The sequence below is a fragment of the Martes martes genome (assembly GCF_963455335.1).
Source record: "Martes martes genome assembly, chromosome: 10".
NCBI classification, from domain to species: domain Eukaryota; kingdom Metazoa; phylum Chordata; class Mammalia; order Carnivora; family Mustelidae; genus Martes; species Martes martes.
Window position 1 is genome coordinate 101,133,923 of NC_137898.1, and position 14,416 is coordinate 101,148,338.

Here is a 14,416-nt window from a genome sequence, read left to right on the forward strand (position 1 = left end):
TTGCCTGTTCGCATGTATGTGCCTGTAACTCTGGGGAGGGGAGGGAGTGTCACAGGACTGGGCAGGAGAAGCAAGAAGGAGGCTTGGTCTTCTCCTGCTCACGTCCCAGAATAAAGTGCATTCTCCGGTTCCAGCGGCAGGTGGGAGAGAAACACAGACATTATTGCAGCAGTGCCACCAGACCCTACCCCTCACCAAAGGGGACAGGGAAGGGGACGGGGCATCCTAGGCCCCCAGGCCTCTCCAATCCCCAGGATTGGGAGGAATGACCCAGACAGAAAACCCAGCTTCTGTTCCAGCAGATTGCCCAAATCAGCCAGGTCTGGGGGTGGGGAGAAGGTGAGGAGGAGGAAGAGACTTCCAGAGCCTTCCCTGCTCCGTTCCAATGTCCAAATGGGACTTCCAGGGGACCCCGCCAGGGCCCAGCCCTGGAACCCGAACCTTAGATCAGCCCAGTTTACAAACACTTGTGTGGTGGGGACCCCCAGAGGGGGCCACTTTGGTCAGTTGTAAATGGGGGCCTGGAGAACCTGGGGCTCCCAAAGCAGACAACAGAGACAGGGGACGAGGTGGGGGAAGGAGGGTGGCAGCCTCCTAGTGGTCTTTGCATGCAGATGTTGGAGAGAGTAGGGAGGAAGCTATAAACTGCATCAACTGGGAAGACTCCTGGACATGGTGGGGAGGGCTGGAGCCCCCCCCCCACCGTGGCCACGACCATGGCCACGGCTGGGAGCGCAGTCCAGGCAGCCAACCCGGGGAGGAGCTGAGAGAGGAGAACGTGGCTGCACCAGCAACCCGTGCCAAAGTCTACAAGGTTAAAACAGTCCCAGAGGGCTGGGGCTGGGGGCTTCCGCTGCGGGGGCTGGGGCGCAGGCCGGGGTGAGGCTCTATCTCTCCGACTTGACCCGGTAACGGAGCACAAGGTATGCCAGCAGCCGCAACGCCAGGAAGAAGATGCCCAACACCAGGAAGTCCAGGTAGAGCTTGGCATCCTCCACATCCAGAGCTCGGAGGATACTCTGCGGGTTCTGGAAAGGGCAGTGTTCCTCCAAGCAGGTCAGATCGCCTCGATCCATGCCATAGATGGTCAGAATCACACCCTCAAAGCCATACCTGTGCATGCGGGGACATCAGAGCTGGATACAGAGCATAGGGTCCCTGTTCCCCGGGCAGACTGCCGGGGCCCAGCAGCCACTCTGTCCTCCCTGGAGCCTGGGCTCCTGCAGGGAGGAGCAGGGATGGACGGTGCGGGCCGCAGCACTGACCTGACATAGGAGAGGTAGGAGCTCCACTGCAGGTAAGTGGGGATGGTCTTGAAGCTGACAAAGAAACCGGAGAACAAGAGGACAGGGATGGCGGTAACTGGGCCCACAAAGGTGGCCACCTGGAGGGGAAGGAAGGGGACCGGGCCATCACAGGAGTGACCAGGACAGGGGTGGCCCTGTGGTTTCCCAGAGGTTCCTTCCACTCCTGATGTCAGCCTCGGCTTCCTCCCACCAGACGCCATCCCCTCCCCGGATCCCCAAGGGCCAACCCTCCCACCTGGAGGGAATTGGAGGCAGCTCCAATCAGCAGCCCCAAAGACTGGGCCACCAAGGCGGTGGCCGCAGCCAGGGCGGAGAACAGCAGGAAGCGGCTGGTTTCGGCCGGCTGGCCTGTCATCCAGTAGATGATGCTGCAATACACCACCGGGCACACCACCTGGGGGGCGGGCATGGGCCTGAGCAGGGGCGCCAGCCGGGGCCGCAGATGCCAGGACCTTCCACGCCACCCTCCACGCCACCTGGGCGGGAACCCCCGGAGCACTAGCTCTTCCTAGAGTGTCCACGCTTGGTCCCGCCGCCCCCACGCTTGGTGTGTGCTGGCCCCCCGGGCTGGGCCTGTCCCCTTGTTTCCTCCAGTGACACCATTTCCACTGGACCCCTTCTGACCAGTTCAGGCACGGTGACATCTCCATATCTGAGCTCCTAAACTGGACCAGCTGGTTCTTTATACTGCTGATTCATTAACTCTGCAGGTGAGCACGTGTCATCCCCCTCTGAGCGGTCAAGTCCAAGGGGCCGGCGATCAAGCCTAGCACGGACCATCATGCAGGCTGTTCCCTGCACTAGGCACCCAATCAAGAGGCCACCAGACACCGAGGTCCTGCTGTGCTCTTCTCACGAGGCCATGCACCGCAGCTCGGTGCGGCACCAGCCCAGCTTTTTCCTCATTTGCACACAGCTGCCCTACAGATTACTGGTGGCCTCGGAGCATGGATGGGGTGGAGGGGAGGGGAGGCTAGTGCAACAAAACCAACCCAAACCAGCTAACGCTTATCGGGCACTTTCACACGTCCCAAGCGTTAGCCGAAGTCCTTCACGTGTATTAACTCATTGACTTCTCCCATACAATCCCGAGCTGGATACTCTCATCCTTCTTCTTGATAGATGGGGATGCGGAAGCAGTGAGAGGCAGGCAGCTGCTCCGTGTCTCGCGGCTAACAAGTGGTGGTAAGTCTTCAGCACCCGCACTAGCTGCCCTCCACTGCCACGGATAAGATCCACAGACCCAGGGCGCCTGGGTGGCTCAGTGGGTTAAGCCTCTGCTTGTGGCTTGGGTCATAATCTCAGGGTCCTGGGACTGAGCCCCACATCGGGCTCTCTGCTTGACAGGGAGCCTGCTTCCCTCTCTCTCTGCCTGCCTCTGTGCCTACTTGTGATCTCTCTCTGTCAAATAAATAAATAAGTAATCTTTAAAAAAAAAAAAAAAAAAAGATCCACAGACGCATTCGTAGGGCTATTATGTTCATCACTGTCTGTCTGTCATTGGTTGTTCCCATAAGAACATCAGTTCCGCAAGGTCAAGATCCCATCTGTCTTATTCATTGCCTGATCTCCATGCCCGGCACAGAGCCTGGTACACGGTAGGTACTCCCCGCCTATTTGTTAAGTGAGGGGAAGGGAAAAAGAGGACGGCAGGTGACAAGGTTGAAGGAGGCAAGCAAGCCAGGATGGGAGAAGCCAGAGGGGAGGGAGGAAGAGGCTTACCTGAAAGGGCACATCGGCCATGGTCTTGGCCAGGTAGTACGCTTTGAGGCTGTACCAGTAGTTGAGATGCTCCCTCATGAAGACCGCCATCTCTAAGGGGACTGAGGACACAGGCAGGTGAGGCGCTGCTGTCTGAGCCCCTGACCCTGACCCCCAGTACCCACCCCCCTGGCCCCCCCGCCCAGGGCGGCTCAGCTCACAGGTGAGCACGGTTGGCATAAGGGCGGCAAACATGAGGAAGAGCATGGAGAAGAAGAGGCAGCCGGTGTTGTTGAAGACCTTGCTGGCATCGTTACCAATGTGCAGGTAAAGGAGACCGATGAGCACGCCGATGACCACGTGGGACACAAACCGCAGGTGGGTGAGGACCTGGGTGAGGAGAGGGGATGGGCCACAGGCCAGGGATGGGCAGACCAACTGGGGTAGGAACTCAGAGCCGCCCTCACAGACACATAGACCCATGGGTGCCTTGGGAGACGGCTGGCTGGTGGGGGTGGGGGAGAATTCCCATCCCAGCTGCTGAGATCCTATGCCCCCCATAAGCCAGGCAGGCCTGTACCAGCCTCCTCTCCCCCAACGTGATGCCTCACCGTGTCCCTGAGGATGGACAAGAAGGTCCTCTTGAAGAGGATGCAGAACTGTGTGAGGGTGCTGGTGGCAAAGGTGTGGCTTTCAATGGGGTCCACTTCCTGGGGAGAGGACACTGGGTCAGGCGAGCCCACCCCGCCCACCCACTGCACACCCAGCTTGGTGATGGGAAAACCCTCGAGCCCTTCCCCAGGCCAGGGCTCCTCCAGGCCCTTCCTGCTGATGGGAGACTCTCCACCACTGAGGTGCATGCTTGGAAGCTGGCCTCAGGGTCATGCATTAGAGCGAGATTCGGTGAGAGACGTAAGGAGCGAGTAAAAACTTGAGAGAGAGGAGAGCGCAAGGATGTCGAGGACACTGTGGGGGCTAAGAGCAGGCCAGTCACTCCTCTTCTTGTCTTCACTCCCTCAAGAAACATTTACCCGAAGGCCACAGTGCCTTTCTGCCCCCTGTGCCACAATCGTATGAAACAATGATCATAATGGCGGCAACAACTACAGCCAGCCCTCCTGGGTTTTGAATGAAGCTGGCATCCAGCTTGTCAGTTCAGGTGAAAGAATGAACACTGGAGGTCACAGGGCCCCCGGGTGCAGCTGGACAGACCAAGGGACGTGTAGGAACGCGACCCCGCTAGCTTCCAAGTGGCTCATCAGCACTACCCGAAAGACATGATCGCCAGATGGACCAGATGAAACCTTGAACATAAAGAATAAGGGTATTTTTCAGGAAGCAAGTCTCTTGAGATGGAAAAGACCTCTGGGGACCAGATGAAACAGCACCGAGCGCCTGCTGGCATGACCTCAGGGGTCTTCGCTCAATGACAACCAGCTTCTCAAGAGACCCCTGCCCCAAGTCATGGCCTCAAAAACCCTCGCTCATGAGCCACTGGGGAGTGTGGGACTGGGGACCGTTATCTCCCCATTCTCCTGGGTGGCCCTACACCAGGAACTCGCCAATGTTCCTTCACTGCACAAGCCCGCTGTCTGTTTGTACTGGCTTGCTGCACGAGCTCGCCTTCAGTTCGGGGACGTTTTCCAGGGTCGTGGTATCTCATTTAGGAATGAGAACCGGCACCAAACCAGTATCTGCTGTACCAGCCCTGGTGCAGAGATTTACGTGACAGAGATTTACAGATATTTACAGAGATAACACCGGAGCTCAGTGTCATCACCTCCGGCCTGGAGATGACAGCAAGACCCATGAGCCATGAGGCAAGAGACGCAGCATTGGGTCTGCTTACCAGGTGGCCCCGTGCCGGCGCTGAGGACAACACACTACAGATGCTTACTGAGAATTTGCTGAACACGTAAATGAACAGAGGTTGAGCAACGTGCCCAAGGTCACGCTGCAGATCACAGTAGGTCTAGTCCAAGTTCTGAGTTCTTCCTAGTCCCTAATGGTTGTGATGCCTCTGGGGGACAGCCTCTTAAGCAGGGCCATCATCCAGGGTCCCACCTGCCCGCCCCCACTTTTCCCTCTCTGCCCTCTCCAGCCCTACTCACCTGAGGACAAGGGGGGCACGGGGTGGGGACCTCGTTCTTCTCAGGGCTGCTCTTCTTCTCAGCCATGGCACAGAGCCCATTCTGCACAGCCCTGAACAGCATGGGGTTCAGGTCTCCATACTCTCCAGAGGCCACCTCGATGACTGGGAGACACGGAGCGGAGTTCGTGGCTAAGATCACTCCTTGGTTCCCGAGGGCAAGCCAGCCCCTCCATGAGTATGTGGGGAAGGTAGGGGACAGTGAGACCTCCCCAAGGAGACCTAGGCATGGGAGCCGATCCTCCCGATTTGGCCCAACACCACAGCCCAGCCCCCCTGCCCTGCCACTCACTGAAGTCAGCCGGGTTGTGGTAGGTGGGGCAGTGCAAGCCAAGCCCCTTCAGGTAGGGGATCAGGTTGGTGACCACGCCCTTGAAGATGCACTGACCCTGGCTCAGGATGTAGAGCTGCGGTGGAAAGGGAGGGGTGAGGACAGCACAATCGGTCCACTAGGTGGGCCCCACCAGCCCCTCCCCTGATGTCCCTCCCTCTCTCCCCGCCACAGGCCAGTGCCCTGGGAAGCCCAGAGCCACTCACCTTGTCAAACATCTCAAAGAGCTTGGCACTGGGCTGGTGGATGGTGCAGATGATTGTGCGGCCCCCCTGGGCCAGGGACTTCATGAGGGACACCACTTGGAAACAGGACGCGCTGTCCAGACCACTGTCCAGAGAAAGGCCACGGGGTGGGGGGCGGTGGTGAGTTGGGCAGTGCCAAGAGAAGGGAGTGCTTGAAGTGGGGCAGCTGCTCCGAAGGGGCTGGAGCTGGCAGGAAGGGAGTCCCTCTGGCCACCTGACAGCCTGCCCATGCTACACAGTGCCGGCCTTTGGAGGTACCAAGAAGCCCAAGCACCATTCCATTTAACAAGCAAATATCGAGTGAGAACCTGTTGAATGACCAGCACTGGGATGACCATGATGGATGGCTAAGACATAGACTCTGGTCTGGAGGGAGAGAGAGAAGCACAGAGATCACTCGAGATGATGTGGAACGTGCTGTAGAAACATGGGGCGGGGGGTGGGGGGAGGCTTCAGCTCTGCGGCACGGGGCTTGGGGGTAGTCAGAGAAGTTTCCTGAGCGCGTGTGGAAGAGGAAGGAGCTGAGCCAGCTAAAGGCAGAAGGGCAGGCGTGGTGGCGAAGGGCAGTCCAGACAGAAGACACAACATGTGCAAAGCTTAGAGGCATGAAACACATGGCTGGCCCAGGGAATTATAAGCAATTTGGTGTTATTAGAGCATAAAATACAAGCCAGCATGGAGCAAGATGTGAGGTTGGGGAAGTAGGTTCAGGCCAGGACCTCTAAGTCTTCTGACTTTGTTCTGAGGGCAAATGGGAATCGCTGTGTGTTTTTAAGGGGGGGTGGGGTAGTGAGTATGGCCAGACTTGTCTCTTAGAGAGCTCTCCCCGGCTGCAGCTCAGAGGGAGGACTGGCTGGGAGAGACTGAAGACGAGGGGGTAGGAGTCTGTGGCAGAAATGCAGGCGAGAGCTGAGGAGGTCCAGAACTTAAGCACGGGCACTCGGGATGGGGGTGGGGCGAATCTGAGAGACAGAGGAAGGAGGTAGAGTCAGCAGGACTTGATGACGGATTGGCTGTGGGGAAGAGAGGGAGAGGGAGGCATCCATCAAGGAGGACATAGGATTTCTGCCTGCATGAAGGATGGGGCTGCTAGGGCAACGGGATTGGCAGGAACGAATGAGGAGAAGCCCTTATCTTCGCTCTGGGAGGCTGCTGTGCACAGACTCTGGTCTCTGGCCGTGAAGAAGATGTAGCCCTCCTGCCCTGGCTGGGGGCGAGGGGAGGCAGCATGCTGGTGGGAGAGGAGGGAAGAACTACCTGGTGGGCTCATCAAAGAACATGACGGGCGGATTGTTGACCAGCTCCAGGGCGATGGCCAGGCGCTTCCTCTGCCCCCCGGAGAGCAGAGCTGTCCTCGTGTGGGAGCAGGACATCAGGCCCAGTGCTGTCAGGATCTCCGTCACCTGGCCCGACCCCCCACCCACCCCAGGTCAGCTTCAGAATCTCCGCTCCTCCCCACCCCCACACCACCCCAATTTAAAGAAGCATTCCCTTAAGCCCACTTGGCCTCCAGTCTCCCAGCCTGGGGTCCAGTCTCCCGCCGCCCCCCTCCCCCGGCAAACTCAAGGCTCTAGAACTCTAGAAGCACAGGAAGGGCAGCTGTCCTGTCCTCACCCCTTTCTCTTCCCCACTCACCAGTTCCTTCTTCACTTCTTGCTTTTCACTCAGCTTCAGGTTAGCAGAGACCTGAGGCCCAGAGAGTAGGCAGGTCAGGTACGCGTGGGAGGAGGGCCCTGCCTTGTCCCCTTAGCCACCAACCGAGGAGGATGGGGACGGAGGGTGGAAGCAGGGGCTGGGAGAGGGAGCGGGCCCGCCAGCCCTCACCATCATGGCTTCCAGCACTGTGAGGTGAGGCAGCAGCATGTCGTCCTGCATGATGTAACACGACATCTTGCGGAAGGTCCTCAGCTCCCGTGGCCTCCCGTTGACCAGGATCTGCCCCTTCATTCCAGACTCCCTGCAGGCACATTGGTCGCAGATGGGGGGGGGGGGTCAAGGCCACCTCAGAATACCTTCTGAGCTCCCCGGGGGATCCTTCTTCCTGGCTCCTGCCCCCATTCCACCCTGGCCTCGTCCTCACCTGTACCCTGCCAAGATGTTCATGAACGTGGACTTGCCGGCGCCAGAGGGGCCCATGATGCCAATCAGCTCCCGGCGGCAGAATTTACCCGACAGGCACTTGAGGAGGGTCTTATAACCTGCGGCGAGGGAGGAAGGAACCTGTGATCAGGGTTACGGTGAACAGAGGCAACAGAAACTCTGAGGAGCGGCCGAGGGGGGGAGAGTAATTGATGACGATGGAGAAACACCTTCTGAGCAGCACTGAGATTCACACCGTGTCTGCCTATTCCCCTAGAAGGGCCAAGTCCCAACATCAAAGTACCAGAGGCTGAGAACACCCTCCTGTAGGCCAGGAGAAGACCTCCACACCTCGTGGATGCGCACGGAGAGGGCATCAAGTTTATAGACGACCCTGCTCCCCCTCTATAAATGCAGCAGTCACTCTCACTCCCTCCAACCATCGGCCTGAGCAAAGTGGTTAAATGTCCTCTGTGTTTGCACAGCCCCTGCACACACCAGCATGTTTGCTAGTTGCTGTGCCCGTCCCTCACCCCTGTCCCCCAGCCTCTTAGTATGTGAGCTGCTTGGGGCTAGAACGTGTGTCCTACTCATCTTTGTGACCTCAGCAGACTGTCTGGCATGTACTAGAGGCTCACCATGGGTTCTAGGAGAACGGGTTCTCAGAACTTTTGTTTCGTTCTGAAAAAGCCTTCTTCTTTGTGCTCTCTTGGCCCAGGAGGCTTGTCTTCGCAGCCTCCGATATGGCCCGGTAAAAATCTCATGATTCATTCACTCCCTGGGGGAGGTAGCATATGCATTAAGAGCACTGATCTGGAGTCAGGTGGATCGAGGTTCAAATTCTGGCTCCACACTTACCAGCTGTGGGACCTCAGGCAAGTTGCTTAACCTCTCTGAGCTCCAGGTCCCTCATCTATAAAATGAGGATGACAGTACCTATCTCATAGGGTTGCTATAAAGATGCAATGAGATAATATATGTAAAGCATATGACACAGTGCTTGGCACATAGAGTACATTTAAAAAGTGACATTTTATTATTAATTCTATTTGACAAACACTTATTGATATCTACTACATTCCAAGCTCTGTCCCACACACTGGACAAAAAAATGAAGAAGACACATTTCCTGCCTTCAAGCAAGTCATGGTCTAGGTAAAAAAATATGGGAAACATCTATAGATCTGAGGAGAAATAAAATAAGGTTAAAACAGAAGCACAAATAATGTACAATGAGAATGAAGAAAACGGAATTGAAGAGGGTGGAGGGACAAGGGAAAAATCAGGAAGGCTTCATGGAAGAAGTGGCATTTGAGGAAAGTCTTGAAGGATGAGCAGCATTCAAAAATGGAGAGGGAAGTCAAGGCTCTCCAGTCCTTGGGAGGGAGAGCTCTGCTACGTGAGAGCATATCTAGAAGCGGAGGTCAGAGACTACATGGCGTCGCCTGGGAAAACAAGGTGGTGGAGAGGAAGGAGGGAGCCCACGAGGCAAGCCTTGCCTATTAGGCTTACAAACCTCCCTCAGTGAGGCAAGAACACGAAGCTCTACTGGAGGTTTTGCTCGCCACCATAGTCCTCCACCCCCCACAGAGCTCAGTGTCCTCTCTCCTCTACCTGCTTAGCAGAGACAGTGAAGGGATGTGACCTTTCACCCTCCCTCCGCAGCACCCAGCTGTCCCTCTGGACACATCCATTCAGCAGGAGACTCAGTTGCTGTCCACTGTGGGGTCCCCATCACACCAGCGGCCCGGATGGTGCTTTAGGGTTTACAAACTCATTACTTCCATTGCTGCTATAGCAACACGGATGAGCCAGCTGGGGCCCAGGGACATCCAGTGACTCACCCAAGGTCACACAGCAAGTTCCTCCCTGGGAGAGGGGAAGTCATAGGCTCCATCCCTCTGCCTCAGGGATTATCACCACCAATCAGAACGACGTGTGGTTGTGCACTCCAGCAAACACCTTTCAGACCCACTGACAGGAAGTGATCTCTTTGGCAGGAGAGGAAACAGGCGACGAGGAACCTTCCCCTCATTTAATTCGAGCCAAGCACCAGATTGAACACTGATGCCTAATACATATATCATCTTACACTTGCCTCTCACCAAGCATTTTCACAGAAAACGTCTCGGCTAAGCTTCACAACACGCCCGTGCGGGGACGATTCTTATCATCCCTGTTTACAGATGAAGAAAGTGAGTCCAAGAGAGGCCCAAGGTCATCCAGTGGACAGGCGGCTAGGAACCCAGTCTTCGAACGCCTACTGGTCCCAGCTGCTTGTCACGGGAAGGACCTGTCAGCTCTTCCAGGTAAAAACGCACAAGAGTTCTGGTCCCGCCTCTGTCAGTAACTCTTGCAATTTTGTCAAGTCACCTAATCTTTGAGGATCTCCGTTTCCTCATCTATAAAATAAGGACAGTAAGATCTCCTCCCAAGGCATAATAGGGTTATTGTGACTATTGAGTGAGATGTTTAATAGTAACTAATGGGAAAGTGTTTTGAAAAACAAGAAACATCATATATAATTAGGGGAGACCGGTGGCAAGTCCCTACCTGGGCAAGGCAGACACCACCCTCTCTCCACATCCCTCGCTCTTCCTCTCTGCCTACCTCTAATGGCTTTCCGTCCTTCAGGCAAGGGGAGAGGGACTCCAGTGAAAAGACAAGTCAAAGAGAGAAGGACAGTGGGCTAGGAAAGGGGCAAGGGACAGAAGAGATAGCAAAATGGATAGTAGAGAGCAGGGGGCTGGCAAGGTCGAAGGAGGGAAGCACCCAGTCAGGGACGCCAATCTGGCTGGTGCATTGAAGCAACCAGTCCCTCTAGCTACATTTCTTTCTTAGTTCCTTAAAACTTATCTCCTCGGGCACCTGGGTGGCTCAGTGGGTTGAGTCTCTGCCTTCAGCTCAGGTCATGATCTCAGGCTTGAGATCAAGCCCCACATGGGGCTCTCTGCTCCGCGGGGAGCCACTCCCCCCTCTCTCTCTGTCTGCCTCTCTGCCTACTTGTGATCTCTCTCTGTGTCAAATAAATAAATAAAATCTTAAAAAAAATAACTTATCTACTTAAAACTGAGGAAAAACAAGACTGTAGGAAATACGGCCACCTCTTCATTTGCCCAGAGCTGATCTGAGGATCCAGAGGCTGCTCTGGGACAGGGCCCCCAGCAGGGGGCCCAGAGGCCTCAGTTGCCATTGGCTCAGGCCCTGTGACCTTTTGGGCACTCGTGAGAGAGCGAGGGTGGGGAATGCAGAGACAGCTCCTGCTCAGCCCTGCTCGGAAGCACCCCAAACTTATTTCTTAAATCTCAGAGAACAATGCCCCAGCTCCACCCCTGACCCACACCCAGCTCTGGGAAAAACAAAAAACAAAACCAAAAAACCCCTCAGCTTCTCTATTCCCAGCTCAAGCTGCCCAGGGCAGGAGGAGGCAAGGACTCCAGGGTCTGGTGAAGGTTCCAAGGACCTCAGAAAGTTCCAAGAGCCCAGACCTTACCCACCCGCGCTGATGAAAGAAAAGAGGAGGAGATAGGAATGCAGCACCAGGGACGTCAAGAAGGAAAGAACAATCCACAGAGAGCTGGCAAACCTGGCTTCTGGTCCCAGCTCTGCCACTAATTTGCTGTGTGGCCCTGTCAGGTGACTCAAGTTTCCTGAACCTCAGTTTCCTTACTCGTACCATGGGGATGTCACCCAGCCTGCTAAACCTTCACCCTCCCTGCCTCGGAGGACTTCAGCAAGAATGAAGTAAGATGACAGGAATGAGAACATCTTTTAAAATTAGCAGTGTCGGGGCGCCTGGGTGGCTCAGTTGTTGGGCATCTGCCTTTGGCTCGGGTCATGGTCCTGGGGTCCTGGGATCGAGCCCCACATCGGGCTCCCTGCCCAATGGGAGGCCTGCTTCTCCCTCTTCCACTCTCTCTGCTTGTAGTCACTCTCTTGCTCTCTCTCTCTCTCTGTGTCAAATAAATAAATAAAATCTTAAAAAAAATAAAAATAAAAAAAAATTAAATTAGCAGTGTCTATAGGTACAAGGATACTGCTAATCCCTGAGGAAGGCCGAAACACAGCCCGGGACTTTCTCGTGCCAGGCCTCCAAGGAAGGAATTCTACCTAAAATAAAAGAAACTCCTCCAGGACCACTTAGGGACCAGAGGTTGTAGTATCATCTTGGAGGAGGAAAACCTCAATCGACAGCTGAACCTGGTGTCCCACCTCAGAGCTCACAGGTGCAGGGGAGGGCGGGAGGCGGTGAGGAGTGGTGGTGTAGCACAGACCTGGCCGGTCAGCTGCATGCATAGCTCACGGTGGGCTGAGATTTCAGCCACACAGAGCCTCCTGGGGCGGAACTCGGGCAACGGGGGACACCCAGACCTCCAGCTCTCTAAGAGACAACTCCTGGGGGCTCCACAGCTCCCCACCAGGCTGCTCCCTTACCCCGTTTGCGCCAGCAGGGCCCTTCCCGCACGGAATAGGACAGCTCCACGAATTCGATGTCCACCGCTGAGCGCTTGGGTAGGTGGGAGAAGCGTTGGGCTTCGGTGATGTGGTTCTCCACCTTCTTCAGGTGTGTGGTCAGCATCGGGGGCTCCGCCCCGTCCTCCAGCGCCACGGCCATGGCCACGGCCCCGGGTCCTAGTCCACAGCCCACGGCCTCCAGCGCCTTCTCCGCCATCGCGCTGCCGGCCTGCAGGGAGAGGGCCTGCTCAGTTCGGGGCAGACCCCCAAGCCCTGGCTCAAAGCCTCCTTGTTTTCTAATGCTCCCCACCCCCACTGCCCGCCTCCTTCTAAGGGCAGACCCGCTACTGGGAGCACCCCACTTCCCACCGCCAGAGCATCTGCCCACTCCTGCCCCCCACTCCCGTCGTAGCTACGCTCAGTCTCGACCTCTCCTCGGTCCAGGCAGCCCCAGCTCCAGTCTGGTCCCAGCCTGGCCCCAGCCCAGCCCCTAGAAGCCCTCACCCGCTCCCCCCTCCCCGCGGCGGCTCTAATCTCCTTACCCCGCAGGCCAGCAGCCCCTGGGGACTGAAGGGTTGGGGGGCGGGGAGGAGGGCAGGGGCGGCTGGCGGCGGCTGCCCGCTAGGAGGTCAGGGTACCCGGGTGCGCGCAGGGCAGACCGCGGAGAAGGCGGAGGAAGAGGAGGCTCTGGGCCTCCCACTGCATCCCCCTCCCCATCCCCGGGCGCGTCCCCTGGCCGGCCCCTCCCGCCGGCTCCCCTGCGCCCGCGCGTCCCGGACTCTCCCCAAAGGCGGGCGCACCACCGGGACTCTAGACCACCGCCCCCCGCCGCCACCGCCAACTAGTCCCCGGGGGCGGGTTCCCCCCTCCCTATCTCCCGCATGCCTAGTCACCTTGACGCGCCCCCGGGGCGGTGCGGACCGAGAAGCTTGGCGCTGCCGCGGGCCGGGGATGGAGACTCCGGGCCCTCCTCACCTGCCTCCGGCTGCGGCACCCACGGCCCGGCTCCCGGTCCCGGCGGCGCGGGCCGGGGCGGGGCCGGGGCGGGGCGGGCGACCGGGGAGGGCCCGGGCCTCAGGTCCGCGGAGAGATGACAACGCTGGGGAGGGGCGATGGGGGCGCGCCCCAACTCAGCAGCGCACAGCCGGTTCCCAGAGCCCGGTGCTGGGCGCCGCGTCCTCCCGAGCCCGGCGGGCGACCGCGCTCTCCTCCCAGCTACTGCTCGCCGGTCCGGCTGTTCTTAAAGGGCCCACGCCGCCCCGCAGCCGGTGGGGGGCGAGCACGGCGAAAGGGACAGCAGTGCCGGCGACGCGGGGCCAGAGCGGGCGCAGTGTGGACCCCGGACTGGGGGTTTGGCGGCGAAGGGCCGACTTGAACACAGTGAGGGCAGGAGAGCTGAAGTCGCTCGGTGGGGACAGGTCCCTGGGTTACAGACTTGACGATGGTGGTGTGCGTACAGGGGATGGGGTGGGCATTGGGGTGCGGACGCCATCCTTCTCAAGGGATTGTGAAGCTGTCAGACTGTCTGCACCACTCCATCAGTTTCCCCCGGTTCTGGCCCTTGAGCTCAGGCTTCCTCCAGCGATTCCCCAAACTAGATAAAAAGGCTTTGAAAGCTAGAGTCCCGGGAGAGCCTCCTCCCCTTTCCCCACCCCATTCTCCACCTTCCCTAACTAGTTAAGAAGGGAAGGCCGGTGGACGCTTTGGGAGAGCTTGCAAACAGCTGGGAGGTGACAGCGGTACTTAGAACTCAGCCTACTCCAACTACAGACAGAAGTCCTTACTCTCCCAGGCAAATTCAGACCTTTAAGACAGGCACACGCCTGATGCTGGATGCACAGATGCACCATGGCAATGGCACCTGGCTCACAGACACTGCCTTGGGCACCTTCTAGTACACATGTCATGCTCTCCCTCAGCCCACAAGCCTTCAAACGCAGGTCCTCCAGAACACTCTGGGGCTTTCCCCTGCTTTGCTCCTTCCTCATGCTCCTCTTGGCCCCCGCCTGCCCAGGCTGAGTCTTCTAGGGGTAAGTAGGTTAGCCAGTTGAGACACGTGGCCTGAGCTTTTAAGTTCCCACCTGTCACAGAGCAAAGACAGATGGGAGGGGAGGCCGCCGGGGCTGCTGCCACCTCCTTACTGCAGCAG

At 57.7% G+C, this 14,416-nt stretch overlaps 1 protein-coding gene across 1 annotated transcript; it reads right to left on the bottom strand.

Annotated features, from left to right (window-relative positions):
- Positions 1-887: 887 nt before the first annotated feature.
- ABCG4 (ATP binding cassette subfamily G member 4) lies at positions 888-12,484 on the bottom strand (the record flags this gene model as incomplete). The annotated part of the gene is made up of 14 exons (XM_080816172.1): positions 888-1,113; positions 1,266-1,384; positions 1,543-1,701; positions 3,030-3,130; positions 3,230-3,398; positions 3,620-3,718; positions 5,120-5,262; positions 5,450-5,564; positions 5,695-5,818; positions 6,991-7,136; positions 7,369-7,419; positions 7,558-7,690; positions 7,814-7,931; positions 12,247-12,484. The coding sequence occupies 14 exons, from the start codon at positions 12,482-12,484 to the stop codon at positions 888-890; spliced, it is 1,941 nt and encodes a 646-aa protein (XP_080672298.1).
- Between the last annotated feature and the right edge of the window lie 1,932 nt (positions 12,485-14,416).